A 15,146-nucleotide genomic window follows, 5' to 3' on the forward strand; every position below is an offset into this window, starting at 1 on the left:
GTTGAAGTGATTACTTCAACTTTTTGTCTCTTTATTTGTAGTTTTACTTGACACGCTTTACTTATACTTACTTGCTTAAAAACTTTGCGTGCTGAGTTCAAGAGAATTTAATTGCGCTTAACTAGTAATTATCATATTTCCTACAGTCCTTGAACCTGGCGTCTGACGCATGGGAAGTGTGTGTGCGTGTGTGTGCGAGTGTGAGTGTGTGTGTGAGTGTGTGAGTGTGTGTGTGTGTGTGTAGGCTGATTGTAGTCCTCTGTATGCTGAAGCCTCATAAATCTCTGTCCAGCCAATAGGGAGGCTCGTGTTAATCCCGGCTCGGTAAAAAGCGCAGATGCGGCTCTAACCTGAGCAGAGACAGTGGAGACACGCAGAGGGACACACGGGCAGAGACAGAGAGGAGGACTCAGGCTTTCAGTTGTGGACATGCGCGACACTCGATCACACTTTCCCATCACTTCATCGCATTTTGGAGCCGTCTGAAACGTCGATCCGCTTTTACGCACCTCACCCACGGTCACCACTCACCAACATCACCTGGGAGAGAAGAGACGAGGATTGTTGCCCGAACAGCCCGATCACATTCTCCGGACGTCCCGTTCAGTGCGGCCGTCATGTCCTCCGTTGATGCCTCGGAGCAGGTTCGGCGGGTCAGCGTGCTGTCCTGGGATCAGGTGCGGCGTCTCGACGCCATCCTGGGGGAGAGCGTCCCGATCCACGGCCGCGGAAACTTCCCCACGCTGTCCGTGCAGCCCCGGCACATCGTCCAGGTGAGACCCTCCATCCACACAGCTCCTCGGAGTTTAGCTCGACATGAGGCTGCATGACACTAGTGATGGAGAAGGGGAATAAAAACGTGGATCACAATCTACATGAACAAATAATGTACTTTTCTTTCTTTCGTTTTTTTTGAAGAAAAAGGGAAGTTTTGAAGGTCTTTGCAATAAGGAGATTTGGTTGAAGAAACCCATCAACCCCCCTCCTATGTCTTTCAGATATCCAATAATCATGTTACAAATCAGCTAACATGGATTCATTATCTGTCATGTTACCTTTTGTTGGACCAGACACTAACTTGTTGAAAGTTCCTATAACATTTGAAGTTCTGTCCCAAAAATAATGTCCCTGCATTGGGTCACAGACTCTTCACTGGATGTCAGATTTCTTTAAAAAAAAGTGAATTCACTTGTTGCTGTAGCGATGATGTAAAAATGACCTTTGCTTGTTTCACTTTTCTTGCGCTGAATCCCATAGATTGCAGCTGCTTGTATTTGTTCGGTGGTTTTGTGGCAGAGTTGATCACACTTAAAGAAAGACATTTGATCACTCTTAATCTCAACACAGACATAAGAGTGGGGGATGATCTAACAGTGTGACTTCAGTTTTCCACTAGCTCACTAATGCTTCTTGCTCTAAGTCATTTTTTTTTCACAGCTCTCGTGAAAAATGAGGGAGAGATAATAACTGAGCTGTATTAACTAGGAATGAAACATTAAGGGGGAAAAGGTCTGGGATGCAATTTTCCTTGACGTTATTATATTTGAATGTATTTGCCTGTAATCTGTGGTTCACTTGAGTGATTCATATTTCCCGTGGTGCTCCTGCGGGGAAGAAAGACCCTCACCCACACATACGTAACATTTCAAGTTCCTCTATAATCATGGGGGCCCAACCATCTGCACTGAGCATCCCCACTAACGTCTTTCCTTCACAACACAATCCGGTAGACAACAGGGACACCCTAACTTTTTTATTTCTTTCCAGAGTACTTTTTAAGGAGCTTTTAAAGGCCAGCTCTTGGAAAACCAGCCCACTGCTGATGAGAGGCCACAGGGTCTGTCCCCAGTATCTGTCCTGCCTGATAGCTTGTGTGTTAGCATGTTGGATGTAGCATGACCCAGAGTACAAAGATACACATTTTAGTCATTCAGAGTATTTTTTGAATGAAGTTATTTGCTGACGATGTGCAAATCAGCAGGAAAAAAAGCGTGCTAATTCCTTGTGTAAACAAAAAAGAAACAATTGGAGGAGTTTCAGAACTTTTTGAGGGGGATAGAATTTCCTTAGCAACCAAATTTCAGGTTATATAGCATCCCATTGTGTCAGTTTAAGATAACGCTAGCCATTAGTAATTCAAATAACCCCTATCTCAGCTACAGCTCTGTCTAGTGCCTATGCTAAGCACTGCCTATGTGCTGTCATAGCACATTTATTACATATAACATATACTAACTTTACACTTACAAGTCTTTCCAAAACAACGCTGTTGTCAATTTCATTAGCAAAATGCGCATGTATGTATAGGTCTGAAAATTCATTTGTGAAAAATAAAATTAGATGCCATGTTCTCTGTCATGGAATATGTCGAGCAGGTTTCAGGTTTCTGATTTTCATACCATATGGACACAAATGAAAACCAGTGGCTGCCAGGAAGGAAGGAAGGAAAAACACATTGAGAGATGAAAACCACTATGATATGTTTTGGAAAATGGTTGACAGTGATGTGAGGTATTTATGATTCATGGTAAATGGGCTAAAACATGCACCCAAAGAAGAACAGTCTGCTCCTGATAGTTCATGTATTTTTAGCCTTGGCACCAGACAGAGCTGTCTACCTGAGACAGATGGAGATGATTTCGCAGCCCGTCCTGTCATCACCTATTGGGTAAGACGATCACGCTCCCAGAGAGTCAGAGGAGCCCCTCTCAGTGGTGGGTTTGTCTGGGGGCCACATTTAAATAACATCTGTTCGTGGTCTGGTTGTGAGTGAGCCATGGGAGCAGCGAAGGAAAACTTTTACTGTTACTGACACTTCTGTACTCTGTACTTTATTTGATGCTGGCAGTCATCAACCCATAGTCAGTATAATTGGGAGCCATACATTTTCCCCTCAGCAGCTCATACCTACATAGGCCCTATGTAGTTTATGCACTTGGTAGCATTATACGACATGATGATAATCACAGATACTCATGAGTGTGTCATGTCTTACGTAATTTCTGTTCGTTTGTGTGTTGGGGCGGAGGTATGGGGGCCAGTGTGTTTTTGTTGGCCACTAAGAGGGTTGTTTCTTATTCCAGCTCTGCAAACAATCATATTTTAACTCAATTGTTGTGTCTACAGTACATTCAATGGGGTCTAATCGTCTGAGACCACTGTTCTTGAATGGGAAATCCATTTTAGATTTTGGACCCCATGGTATCTTTCTTTTTCGTGTTTTGTACTCTACCTGCTCCCACCGTTGTGCTTTCATGTTTTTTTTTTCTTTTTTAACCGGAATTAATACTTCACCTTCCTGCATGGTAGTGAGTTGTCGTGACTTGGAGCAGAAAGCGAGTAGTGGATTAGTGCCTGTAATAACACTGGGCTTGTGGGTCAGGCAACGTATCACTGTGGTAAATGAAAACCAGTCGCCTGACTCCACTGTGGCCCTTGCCAGACTGTAAACTAACTCCTCACTAGACTATTGTTGTGAGATTGAACAACATGAAGACACCACATGCTTCCAGTGGTCCCCAGAGAGGGTAACGTAGGAAGAAGTCAGTTTAGATTGTTTGGTAATGATTTTTCTTTGGCAGTTCGCATCCAATCATTGGCTGTCAGTTCAGATTCTTGCACGTCATCGTGCTTCTCAGGGATCAAAACTCAGGGGACAGCACTGATGGTACCACTTAATTTGGATTTAGTTCAATTGGAGTGCCTTTGTTTAATACTGTCTTTTAATGCCAAAATGGATAATGCTGCTCAGTGAGAGTTCACTGTCTATATTTGTTCTTTAAATATCACAACAAAAACCAATCATTTACTTGGTATCTTCCTTTGAAAATGCTATACTTAACGACGAAGGAGGATGGATTTGCGCTGGTTGCAGGGGGTAGATGGCAAGATTGGAAATAGCTTTATTTTACTAGTAAATCACAGACACAGCTTCAGGCTATATAAGGATAACTACTCTTACCATAGCTTTCACTCTCAGCCGTTTTATCTTTCTTGGCTAGCTCCGTGAATCTTCTACAGCATCCTCAAATGGGTCCTTTGGATCCAATCCTGGACATTAAAAGGTCTGTGAACCCTTGAAGCACACAAACAAATCCTTCACTGAAAACACACAGTGCATCACATAGAGGAGAAACAGCTTCACGTTTCAGCTCGTGACTCACTCTGGTCTAAGCATTCGGGTGAAATGACCACCCTTGCATAGGAAATTCAAGAAGGGGGAAAAGCAATCATCATCATCCCCCGCTGCCTGCCAAGCTACTGTACAACTGACTGGCTGGGTTAGTTTTGGAGTGGATGCGAAGGTCAGGGGCTTGTAACTTCTCATTTGCTGTCGCCATTTCCTTGGCACAGGGGTGATGCCCAGAGCTCTTATTAGCGTCGAGGGTACTATGGACTGGTAAATGGCTCGGTCATTTAAAGCGGCCATAATAAAAGCGCATTTTGGCCACCGCTTAAATGAAGTACTCAAGGAAACTATTGCGACTGGGGCAGGAGAGTGGAGAGACTGTTATGTGTCGCCAAGGCGTTGTCAACACCAGACAGTCTGGTGTGTTTGCGGCTCTTTTTACAAGGTTTTTCTGCTCGGACGTCAGCGGAAGTGTCTCCCTCGCTCAACTCACCAGGTGCCAGTCTGTCATGTAGGAGACGTACGAACCTACTTTATGAGTGCTGAAGGATGGTGGGGCTGTTAGAGCTGTGCTTCGCCATACGCTTTTCTCAGGACCCCCAGACGGGCAGATTATGGCGTGCTGTTAACTCGGACCAACTGTTTAAGTGTGAGATCAGAGCCAATACTGCTGCGGGTTTCCCTTTGCTGGATAGTGAAAAAAATACCAACTCAACCTTTCTGCAATGCGTCAAGTGCTCTGTGTATTTTCACTCTAGCCCATTGGAGTTTGTAGTTATATGGTTTCTTTACTAAGTTTTGTTACACAGTTCAATATGGATAGCTTGCTGTTAATATTCTCAAGTCTTCTATTCTCTCTCAGGGTTTAGGTGGCAGAAAACTGGCAGATAAATATATGTATTAAAGTAAAATTTGTTTTTTGAAGGAAGGCTGTGACATTTTCTCCTGAGATGTCTGTATACAGAACCATATGTATTAGTCAGGCATAGTATTAACAGTGAAGGCTAAGGGAAGCAGCTAGCATGGAGCTCAAAATAAAAGCAAAAATTAAGTGTGTGTAAGGGCGAGTTGTTTTCTGTAACTTTTTTTTAACGAAAATGTGTTTTTATTAACCCGGTACTATTAATGTGTAGCATTTCTAGCTAACATTCAGTTTGCTGGATATCAGCATTACTCACAGGTATCGCATAACTAACCCTAAATCCAAATATCTCTTTGTGCAGTTTAAACAACCAGACACAGCATTTATAAATGTGAGCGATAGTTTTATTTATTGATGTATCATTATATTTTGAAAAGAGCTAGTTACATTGTTTCCCCTGTGTTTAGCTAGGCCGCAGGCTAAAGGCTAAAGTCCAGCTCCATACTTGACACAGATGCAACAATTGGAAACTGGAAACAAAGCAAATATGACTCATTCCTTTAACACCAGGGCCTGAAATAGGAAGAAATCTCTCAGAGCTGAAACAGTTTGCCGCAAAAGTGATGACCCTGAAGAGACGACAGCAGGTGTGATCAAAGGGAGGAAAAATAATTACAACATATAAAGTACCTAGGTTCTGAAACTCATAAGAAAATATGCAAGAAAAACTACAGATTAGCACATGTCCATCCTTTGAAGCTGTCACACAGTGAAGCTTTATTGACGAGAGATTTATTGGATTAAGATTACAGTTATAAAAGTTTAATATGCAGGATAACATGGCTGGCTGGATAGAGGGTTGCCTACATAGACTGAAAGCTGTGAGAGTTTTCTAATGGACAGCTGTGTTTTGGATTTCTTGTTTAGTTGTTTTCTCCGCCCTGTGTCATTCGAGTGAAGCAACGTCTCAGCTGTCTGTAGCTCAGCAGTTTTCCCAGGCATCGCAGCAGTGCATGCTTGGTGTGTGTGTTCCAATAATCAGATAAAACCTCTTGCTTTCCAAAGAGTGTTTGTCCAACACCAATGGGCTCGCATTTTTTCAATATAGGCCATATGTTGAAAAGTTCACTGCTTTGTGAATCTGGAGCAGACAGGTGCTGACATGTTGCCCTCCACAGCTTCTCCCTGTTGTGCTAAAGCTATATATGTGTCCTCCAACAATATAATGAAAGATACCTCAGGAATCTGCCACTGGCCTTTCCTGCATTTCGATTCTCGATTAACCTGCAATTAAATATATATTTTAAAGATTTATGATTCTATCAAGGTTTTTACTTTATAATAAACTTTAAAAATTGCCTTATTTTCACATGACAGCATGTCGGGTTCTTTATTGTATAGGGCAGAGCAGCTCCTTTTTTGCATGTACAAACTTGTGTTTTCTGAGTCAGACTCTGCTGATTGTTATCATTTTTTTGTGGATACAGATCACTCAATTTTTCCTCTCTGTCTCTGTATCTTTCAGGTGGTCAGGGCTCGACTGGAGGAGCGGGGCGTGGAGGTCCGGGACGTGAAGCTGAATGGCTCGGCAGCCAGCCATGTGCTGCACCCGGACAATGGTCTTGGCTACAAAGACCTGGACCTGATCTTTGGCCTAAATCTAACTGATGACAAAACCTTCCGGGTGGTGAAAGATGTGGTGCTAGACTGCCTGGTGGACTTCTTGCCTGAAGGGGTGAGCAGGGACCGAATGACAGCCCTCACCCTGAAGGAGGCGTATGTGCAGAAACTGGTGAAAGTTTGCAATGACACAGACCGTTGGAGCCTCATCTCACTGTCCAACAACACCGGCAAGAACGTGGAGCTAAAGTTTGTAGACTCCCTGAGACGACAGTTTGAGTTCAGTGTTGATTCCTTCCAGATCACTCTGGACTCATTGCTGCTCTTTGACCGCTGCTCAGAGACGGCCATGTCTGAGACCTTCCACCCCACAGTGCAGGGGGAGAGCATGTATGGAGACTTTGAGGAGGCTCTGGGTCACCTTTGCTCCCAGACTATCGCCACCCGCAGCCCAGAAGAGATCAGAGGCGGTGGGCTGCTCAAGTACTGTCACTTGCTGGTGCGCGGCTTTCGGCCGTCCTCTGAGACGCAGATGAAACAGATGCAGCGCTACATGTGCTCGCGCTTCTTCATTGACTTCCCTGACATATGTGAGCAGCAGAGGAAACTTGAGGGCTATCTGCAGAACCACTTTACGGGCATGGAGAACAAGCGCTATGCGTACCTGGTGACGCTGAGACTAGTGGTGGACGAGAGCACTGTGTGTCTGATGGGCCATGAGCGCAGACAGACGCTGGCCCTTATTTCCGCCCTGGCACTGCGTGTAATGGCAGAACAGAATGCTATCCCTGCTCTGTCCAACATCACCTGCTACTACCAGCCAGCTCCCTATGTCAGAGACGTCAACTTCAGCAATTACTATATAGCACAAGTTCAGTCCCCCATGGCCACATTCAGTAACTCTTATCAAACGTGGTTGCCTTGCAGCTGAAAAGTGACTTATGGTGTCTGGAGAGATTTCCATTTTAACTTTACATTGATGTAAGCTGAGCACTTATTGTGCTTGGTAACTCTGTAGCAACGGGCTTTTTGCTATAAGGCCCAGTGTGGACAAAAAGGAATTAATGTTTCTTTTTTTTTGCCAAATCTTATATCAAAACCATTCCACTAAGTTATATTGATTAATACTGCTGTAAAGAATTCACATTCGAGCCATTATAATTATAGTCTTATTCTGTTGGCATTTTATAACCAGTGTGGACACGCATGGACAAATGAAGGGTTGATATGTGACAGAGGAACTTTGCTAGTTCTGTTTCTGGTCTGATGGACGTTCGTGTATTGTTTCTTTAATAAAATGTAAATACTTGGTACGAAACCAGAAAGCTGTTTTTCGTTCTGTCTGTGGTTTCAGCTCACCTGAATGAGAGAGGTTAAGGACCAAAGAAATACTTTTCTTGTGTAGCATGACAAACAGAGACTGTATGTGGTTCCAAGTGCCTGAAATTGACAAATGTCTTTATAGAAGTTACGATGTAAGAACTGTTTTTGAAACTTTTTTCATCCAGGTTACTGTAAATTTATATATCAATGGTCAAGGTATTTGTTTTTAAATCATTAAAAAAAATGAAAAAATATAAAGATGTTGTCTTTTTTTCTATTTTCTGCAAAGGAGGGGGAGGACATATGCTCCAGTTGACTTTAAATTATTCTGGGGATGTGCGTCATGAATGCATTCTCCATCTCCCCATCTCACTGTCTGCGTTTCTATGTCTCTGTAGACCTCTTCTTCATTATCTACCTTTCACTATCTTCCTCAATCACACAAAAGCTCCACAGTGTGTTGTCTGTGTTCCATCAGCCAAACACTGACTGGCCTCACACAAACACTTACTTGTTTAAGCTCTGTGCATCCCCCCCCCACCCCCCAAATAGTCTGAGCCCTATACATTAGCCATTTCCGTCCACTTGTGCATCCAACGAGGGGTTTCCTTGGCCTCATTTCAGAAAGGGGAGATTGCTGTTGCTTGTCTTGGCCGAGTGGAGCTACGAGGGGGCAGCTGAGGACCAGGTGGTGAAATGGGTCTGCTGGCTTTTCAGCAATTGTTCCAGCACTTCACTTCCTGGATGATCCAAACAGCTCAGTATTTCATCCTCTCCTAGAGCAGCATTCCTCCCACAAGACATTTCATCCTAATTACTTTTGCATGGGGGACGATTCCTTGAGATTTAGTGCAGCATGTAGCCGGGACACACACCAGCTTGCTGTTTCCTCTGATGGTGAGGGAAAGCATGTGAACATAAAGCAAATGCTGGAACACTGGAGCACTCACTGAATTCTTTCTAAAGAATTAATTTGGAAGCAAAGTGTCAGTCAGAGTGATTAAGGGGCGAGATATTTATGTGACAAGGGGAATTTCCCTCCCAGGGTTAGCTGTCAGGCTTGTCTCTTAACTGCTACAGAAACATTTAAAGAAGCCTAGGACACCTCCGGAGAGTTCCTGCAGCTGAGATGGAGCTTGTCTTATCTTTAACAAACCAGTGATTCCTGCGCCTGGTGGCCAGACCCCAAGAGTCAACAAGAGAGCTGTGAGGTGCATCTGGCACTGTGTTGTGAAGATTGATTTGCTAATTTTAATTTTCAACCAGAAATGCTGGTGTGTTGCTCTTTTGCATCACATCTTTGGTCCAGATTGACTCAACAACTACTGGATGGATGTCTTGTATATTTGGATCGCTCCTGTTGAATTTTGTTATCCTCTGACACTAGCAACCTTTTTTTTTTTGTGAAGTGTCTCAACAGCTATTGGGTTTAAATATTGGGTATTACCTTGGAGTCCCCAGTGGTAGCTTCAACCCAGAGCAACATTCCAGAGCTGTTATGAAGGACAAATGTCACACAGAATTTAACAGAATGTAATATTATGGTTTCTTTAATATGTTTAATAATGTTTGGTCCAAAGCGATTGTTGCTGCAGCGATTTTACAAAAACTACGTTTGATTGCACCACATGTCCAAACTCAAATTCTGCAAAATTTTCACCTACAACCACCAGTATGGTCAATTTTTGACTGGACTGGATTAGAATTTTCTACGGAGACTCCCTATGTGTCATCAAGTGCCAAAATAAGGCCCAACCTTCCGTTTATCCAATACTAATATGACAGAGTAACTCAGTTGTACTTTTGTACTTGTGCTTAGCTTTAAATATTATATTTTACATCATTTTATACACCACAACTTTAACATGGTCATTGTGTGATCGTAGTAGGAAGCTGAAGGTAGTATTTAGCTCTGTTGCTACTGTGCCTCACAGACTCTAAAGCTGTTTTCAGACATGAACTCTGGAAACTGTCATGCCCAATTTTCCAGTCTTTGCCTTTCACATATGAAGAACGCAGCAGGAGATTGTCCGGGTCAGACGCATTCACAACAACAGGAAAATGATCAAAATGGGTGAGGACAGGCGTCTGGATAGAGCATGCAGGAGGCAGGACATGACAAATAAATTCTGCTGAAATGATGTTTTTATTTGCAGCAAAAGCTCAGTCTCAGTCTTTTATGTGTATGGCACCTCCTTTTCATTTGGATATTTGTATTATTTTTGATCTTTCATCGTGCTCACTCACTCATGGTGAGGGCTCACGTTGACATTTTCCGGATATTTTACTAGCCGGTGGCAGGAAAGTTCTGCAAAACATCCAGTGCAATTGACTCAGACATTTGCATTCTCACGTGCAGCCCAAAATATATAATATATATCCAAATGTCTGGAATTCAGTGCATGTCTGAAAGCAGCTAAAGAGTGGCTCGCATGGCTGTAGACTTTTGGTTTTGTATTTAGATTAAATATTAATTAATTAATCATGGACAAAGTCAGATGGTCAAAATTTACTTTAAAAGGTAATGTAGGGTTTTTGCCAATTTCTTTTTTCTGTTCCAACACAGTTTCTTTAATAGTAGCTGAAGTGTTTTCGAAGTCACGATAGACTTAAGGCAAGATAGCCACTTGTTTTTCCTGGACAAATACCACAGATAAATATGACACTGTGGTAAGCAATGTGGTTCATACTGTTCCACAGTTCACACCAGCTCTCAACAGCTTGGCCTCCTCACCCCAGGCTTCTCCAGTCTACGTGGGTGGGCCACTGTGGGTTTGACTCCCACCACCAACACTGGAGCTGAAAAGGTCCTGTTATCATTTCATCCCACCATTCTGTGTCAGTCTGCTGCAAAGAGTAATCTGTGTCTAACAACTCCAGTGTGCACTTTGTTTGGAGATGGGTTAGGTTTGCGTGTCTGATTAGATTATGGAAGCGTCATCCTTGGTGGTGAGAGATACCACCTGGGGCATGATGGGAAGGGTCAGGATGGGTTTTGGAGCTGCGAGTGGTCTCCAGTGTAACAAGCCGTTCACCATTGTCAACTCTCAGCTCCCTGTCTGGGCATATTGGCCGCCTGGGGAGATTGTGAAAGAAAAACAAAATTTCTCAGATGCAACACGGGCGGCTGAATCTTTTCAAACACATATGAATGCAGTGAACTTTAAAGAGCAAGCCTGAAGGAGGAGGATAAATGATTATTTATCATAGGAAAAGGGGTGAAAATTAATGAGGGAGGAAATCAACAAATCAAAAGACATTTTATTTCAAAGTTACTATGTTTTCCCAGTTTCTATTGTTGCCAAGTTCCATAAAAGAACCATATGTGCAAAAATCCAAGATTGAGATATAACAAAAGCAAATAAAATTGTTTTTATTCAAGCATGATTGTATCAGATTGATACTAATTTCAGTCTTCTACAGCTGAAGAATGAAGGAAGTGGTGCAAGTTTAGTCTCATAAAGCTTGTTTTACTGGACTGGGTGGCGCTGTTCCATCCATCATCATGTCGTTAGCAAGAGGGTCCCAGGAAATCACAGACTTCTATTTGGAGGATCTGTGGATATTCAGAGCTGCTTCACTATGGTGATGTTTATTTGTTGTCCTAAAATGCAAAGGGCTTGCCTGTGCCATACAGCAGGCAATAAAAACTATGTATTCACCTTTGGCTTTTGAGGCATTTCTCTGAGCCACTAAATTAGTTAGGTACGTGTTTATTGGGGAAACTTCTATCAGTCAAAGGTGAAAATTCATGACATTTACATGAAAAGTATCAAAATCCACAAGCAAGAAAAATGTATTTAATTCCGGAAATGCATGCGTTCCCTCTTTACTCACATGGACTGATTGAGAGATAAAATATGACTCATTCAGGAGTAAATGTTAAGTAGTAAGAGTCTGAGGTTGAGAGTTTATCCTTGACCTTGGATACAACAGCAGAGCAGCAATGTCTGGAATAGAGCCCGACCATTACTAACATTTAGGGGGGAAAAAAACCCGTCAATCACCAATCTATCGGCCAATATATATATTAAAATATATATGTGAAAAATTTGGCAATGATTCCTAAGATGCTGTTATTAAACCCTTATGACAAAGAAATGTAACTGAGAATTGACATTTTATCGTTAAAATTTAAAAAAAATTCATAAATACACATCTTTTCTCAACTGTTTATTCTGTAAAATAAAAGCTTTCATATAGCACATATTGGCAAATGTAAACGCTGTGAATAATATGATTGTGAAATGCTCGTATTGGCTAATCGATAAATAGTTTGGGCCCTTATTTGAATCTGGCCTTCATCTGGACTGCCTTGGATGTTGCAGTGATATGGATAGAGAGTGTGACTATCATCAACTGGGCTTCTTTTTAAAAAAAGATTTACATGAAGTATGTATTTTGCTGTCGTATGGTTCTAAATTTCTTCTGGTGGACCAACTGACATCTAAAAGATTTCATTGATGATAATAATGTATCACATTCAACGCATATGCGGTTATCCTTTAGATTTTGGTTGTAGATGCTTTTCTTCTCAATCCTAATTAAAACAATAATAATTATTTATAATACAAAACTCACTGTCAACACAGGGAGCAGAAACAACAAAACATGACGAAGAAACTGAATTGAGAAACTGAGAAATGTTTGATGTCTGCTTTATAAATCATGGAGCTATAGACTAATGCAAATACGCTTCCTCTTCCAAATGCTCCTCTGGATTGACATGTGTGTATGCCCACACATTCTCAGAACGTGTTGCATGCACCAGCTTGTCTGTCCTGTCAATTTCCCCCTGGCAAGAACATGCATAGTCTCCAGTAAATCACTTGAGCATGTGAATGGCATTCAAATCCAAAACAAAAATAGTTATAACAGAATAAATACAAGCCATGGATGTGATAAAAAAATTTGGTTTTATATGATAACAGTTGGTATAGAGCTAGAAGGTTGTAGGTTGGAGCCAGTCAGGGCCTTTGTGTATGCACTTTGCATTTTCTCCACATGTATGTGGGACTTTGCTACAGACTGAAACATGCAGGTTAGGTTAACTGAAGACTCTCACTTTAAGAGAAAGAAAGGTCTCCCTGCAAAAACTGTAAAAATAGAAACCAGATTGACATTTTTATTTACTATACTCTATTTTGAGATCGACTGGACAAAAAAAAGAAGACACATTAAAAGAAAAGCTCCCTATAAAGACCGTCTCGGTGATGAATCGATCAAAGTCAAGAAGGCCATAATTTTCCTTCACTGATGCATGCTGTGTAAATTCGTCAGTAGCTGAATTTATTTTTCCAAAACAAGCAGAACAGAAACGTTCTTGGATAAATCCGATGCTCTCACCGCTTTATTTGAACAAATTAGTGACTAACCTGTAATTTACAGTCAACATCACAGGCAGTGAAAAGAAGTCTGGGTCTGTGTTTTCATGACAAACAAGGGCTGGAGCACAGACGGGCTGAACAGCAAGTTCTGTTGAGTCACTCCCAGACTGAAAGTAATGAACTGTACTTTTGAAGAGAGAGTCTCCGACCACGGAGGGTGTAGACTCTAAACAAAAAGAGACACTGTGTGAAAGCAGGACCAAATTTTGGGAAAGATTTTCAAAATAGAAATGTCATGTCTTGAAATGGCACTGGTTTTTTTCTTCCTTCTTTTTTTTAAATATCGGGGATGATATATGCTCACACGCTCCCACACAGCTGCTGCAGCCGACGCCAGAGCTACATCTAAAAACTAACGGTATCATACCGACATCTGCCCAGACCAAACTCCAGCCGGCTTTCATTTTGGTTCAGAGGAAGATGGGCGGGGTTTCACTCTTCCCTTATCCGACCGGGCTTCCTGGCAGCACACAGAAAACACTGGCCCTCTGAAAGGTCATACTGTTTGTCACCCTTGGGCCCCAGCGAGTAGCTCTCCTCTCATAAATATTAATGGGCACTGTGCAAATGGGGCCACTGACTGTTAACAAGGGGTGTGGAGGATGGGAGGGATGCTTGTTCCCCTTTAAACGCTGCAAGAGGCTCCTCTCCACTGCTGGGCCAAGGGAAAACAAAGAGGCCAAACTGGAAAAGTCAGGCCCCTGCCTCTCTGACATATGGATCTTCTTAGCCCAAAGTGAATGGAGCTCGGATATCTCATGGCTTTGACTGTCTGGTGCTCACTTTGGCTTCAAGAGAGAAATCAGCAATAGCAGTGGATTTCAATGCCAAGCACATCAGCTCTCCACTTGAATAACCAATGACTATACACTCAAATGATTAATGACCCACCAAGCACTCCAAACCTTTACGGCACCCAGCTGGGCGAATACTGTAGAGTGGACCATGTTAAACAGCTGGCCTCAGACGGCTTATATAACAATGTAACATAATAATATGAGCCCCTCAGACTATACCATCCTTCCCCATGAGGTCCACACCATATTCCTAACGAAACCCCTCCAGCCTTAAACAAAAAAACAGCCTTAGCACATCTGGTTGTCTGCTGATTAAACCAGAGCCAACGATATGCAGACAGCAGCTAGTTTAGGCAAAGGGGCAAAAAAAAAGAAGTCCTGTTTTGGTCCAAAACAACCACGAGTGTGCAAACTGGGGATAATAAATTGGGAATACCTCGTGGGGTGTTTGCTTGATTTGGAATGATTTGGATTTGAAAAAAAGTTTCCACCCTGTGAAATATACTCTCTGTGAAACAATAAAAAAGAATCCTGCTGCTGATAGAAAAGATGAGGTGCGATTGACAGACGATGGGAAATCTGGAAAAAGCTAGCAAACTATTGTTGAGCTATTTCTAAGGTCAGGGTTGTTTTTTATGTTCTTAAACAAACTGGACTTGCACGTCTGTTCACGTACACCTGAGCTTGTTTGACTTACTGTAAATCTGAAAGCTCAAGTTTAAGCTCACACTGTACGTTGCCCTTCTAGATTGGTCTAGCTATTGTCAAAGAAGAATTAAAAATGAATTTGCTTTCACAATGCACACAATGGAAAAAAGGTGCTGTCCTGACTGATTGTGTCATTTAAAGAGGCAGTGACTCTGGTCGGTCATGGGAAGAGGAGGAGGAAACCAGACCATATATGACACATGACGTATCACATATGTCCTGGTTTCACGTTGACTGTAATTTTTGGTGCAGCAAGAAAAAAGGTGTTGACATAAGATAAGTTAAGAAAAGATAAGATATTCCTTTATTAGCCCCACAGT

The 15,146-nt window shown here is 42.2% G+C and overlaps 1 protein-coding gene across 1 annotated transcript; it reads left to right on the forward strand.

Moving 5' to 3' along the window:
• The first annotated feature begins 231 nt into the window (after positions 1–231).
• On the forward strand, positions 232–8,188 carry tent5bb (terminal nucleotidyltransferase 5Bb). Its single transcript, XM_035183396.2, has 2 exons — positions 232–773; positions 6,517–8,188. Exons 1-2 carry the CDS (start codon positions 618–620, stop codon positions 7,540–7,542), a joined length of 1,182 nt encoding a protein of 393 aa, XP_035039287.1. The 5' UTR covers positions 232–617; the 3' UTR covers positions 7,543–8,188.
• Positions 8,189–15,146: the final 6,958 nt, after the last annotated feature.

This window comes from Hippoglossus stenolepis, chromosome 17 (assembly GCF_022539355.2).
Source record: "Hippoglossus stenolepis isolate QCI-W04-F060 chromosome 17, HSTE1.2, whole genome shotgun sequence".
Lineage (NCBI taxonomy): Eukaryota > Metazoa > Chordata > Actinopteri > Pleuronectiformes > Pleuronectidae > Hippoglossus > Hippoglossus stenolepis.

What these genes read in the sequence shown, in the direction of transcription:
- tent5bb (XM_035183396.2), top strand. Translation starts at nt 618, where the DNA reads ATGTCCTCCGTTGATGCCTCGGAGCAGGTTCGGCGGGTCAGCGTGCTG. An exon ending in AGCCCCGGCACATCGTCCAG is followed by an intron (nt 774 to 6,516) that starts GTGAGACCCTCC and finishes TGTATCTTTCAG; the next exon opens with GTGGTCAGGGCTCGACTGGA.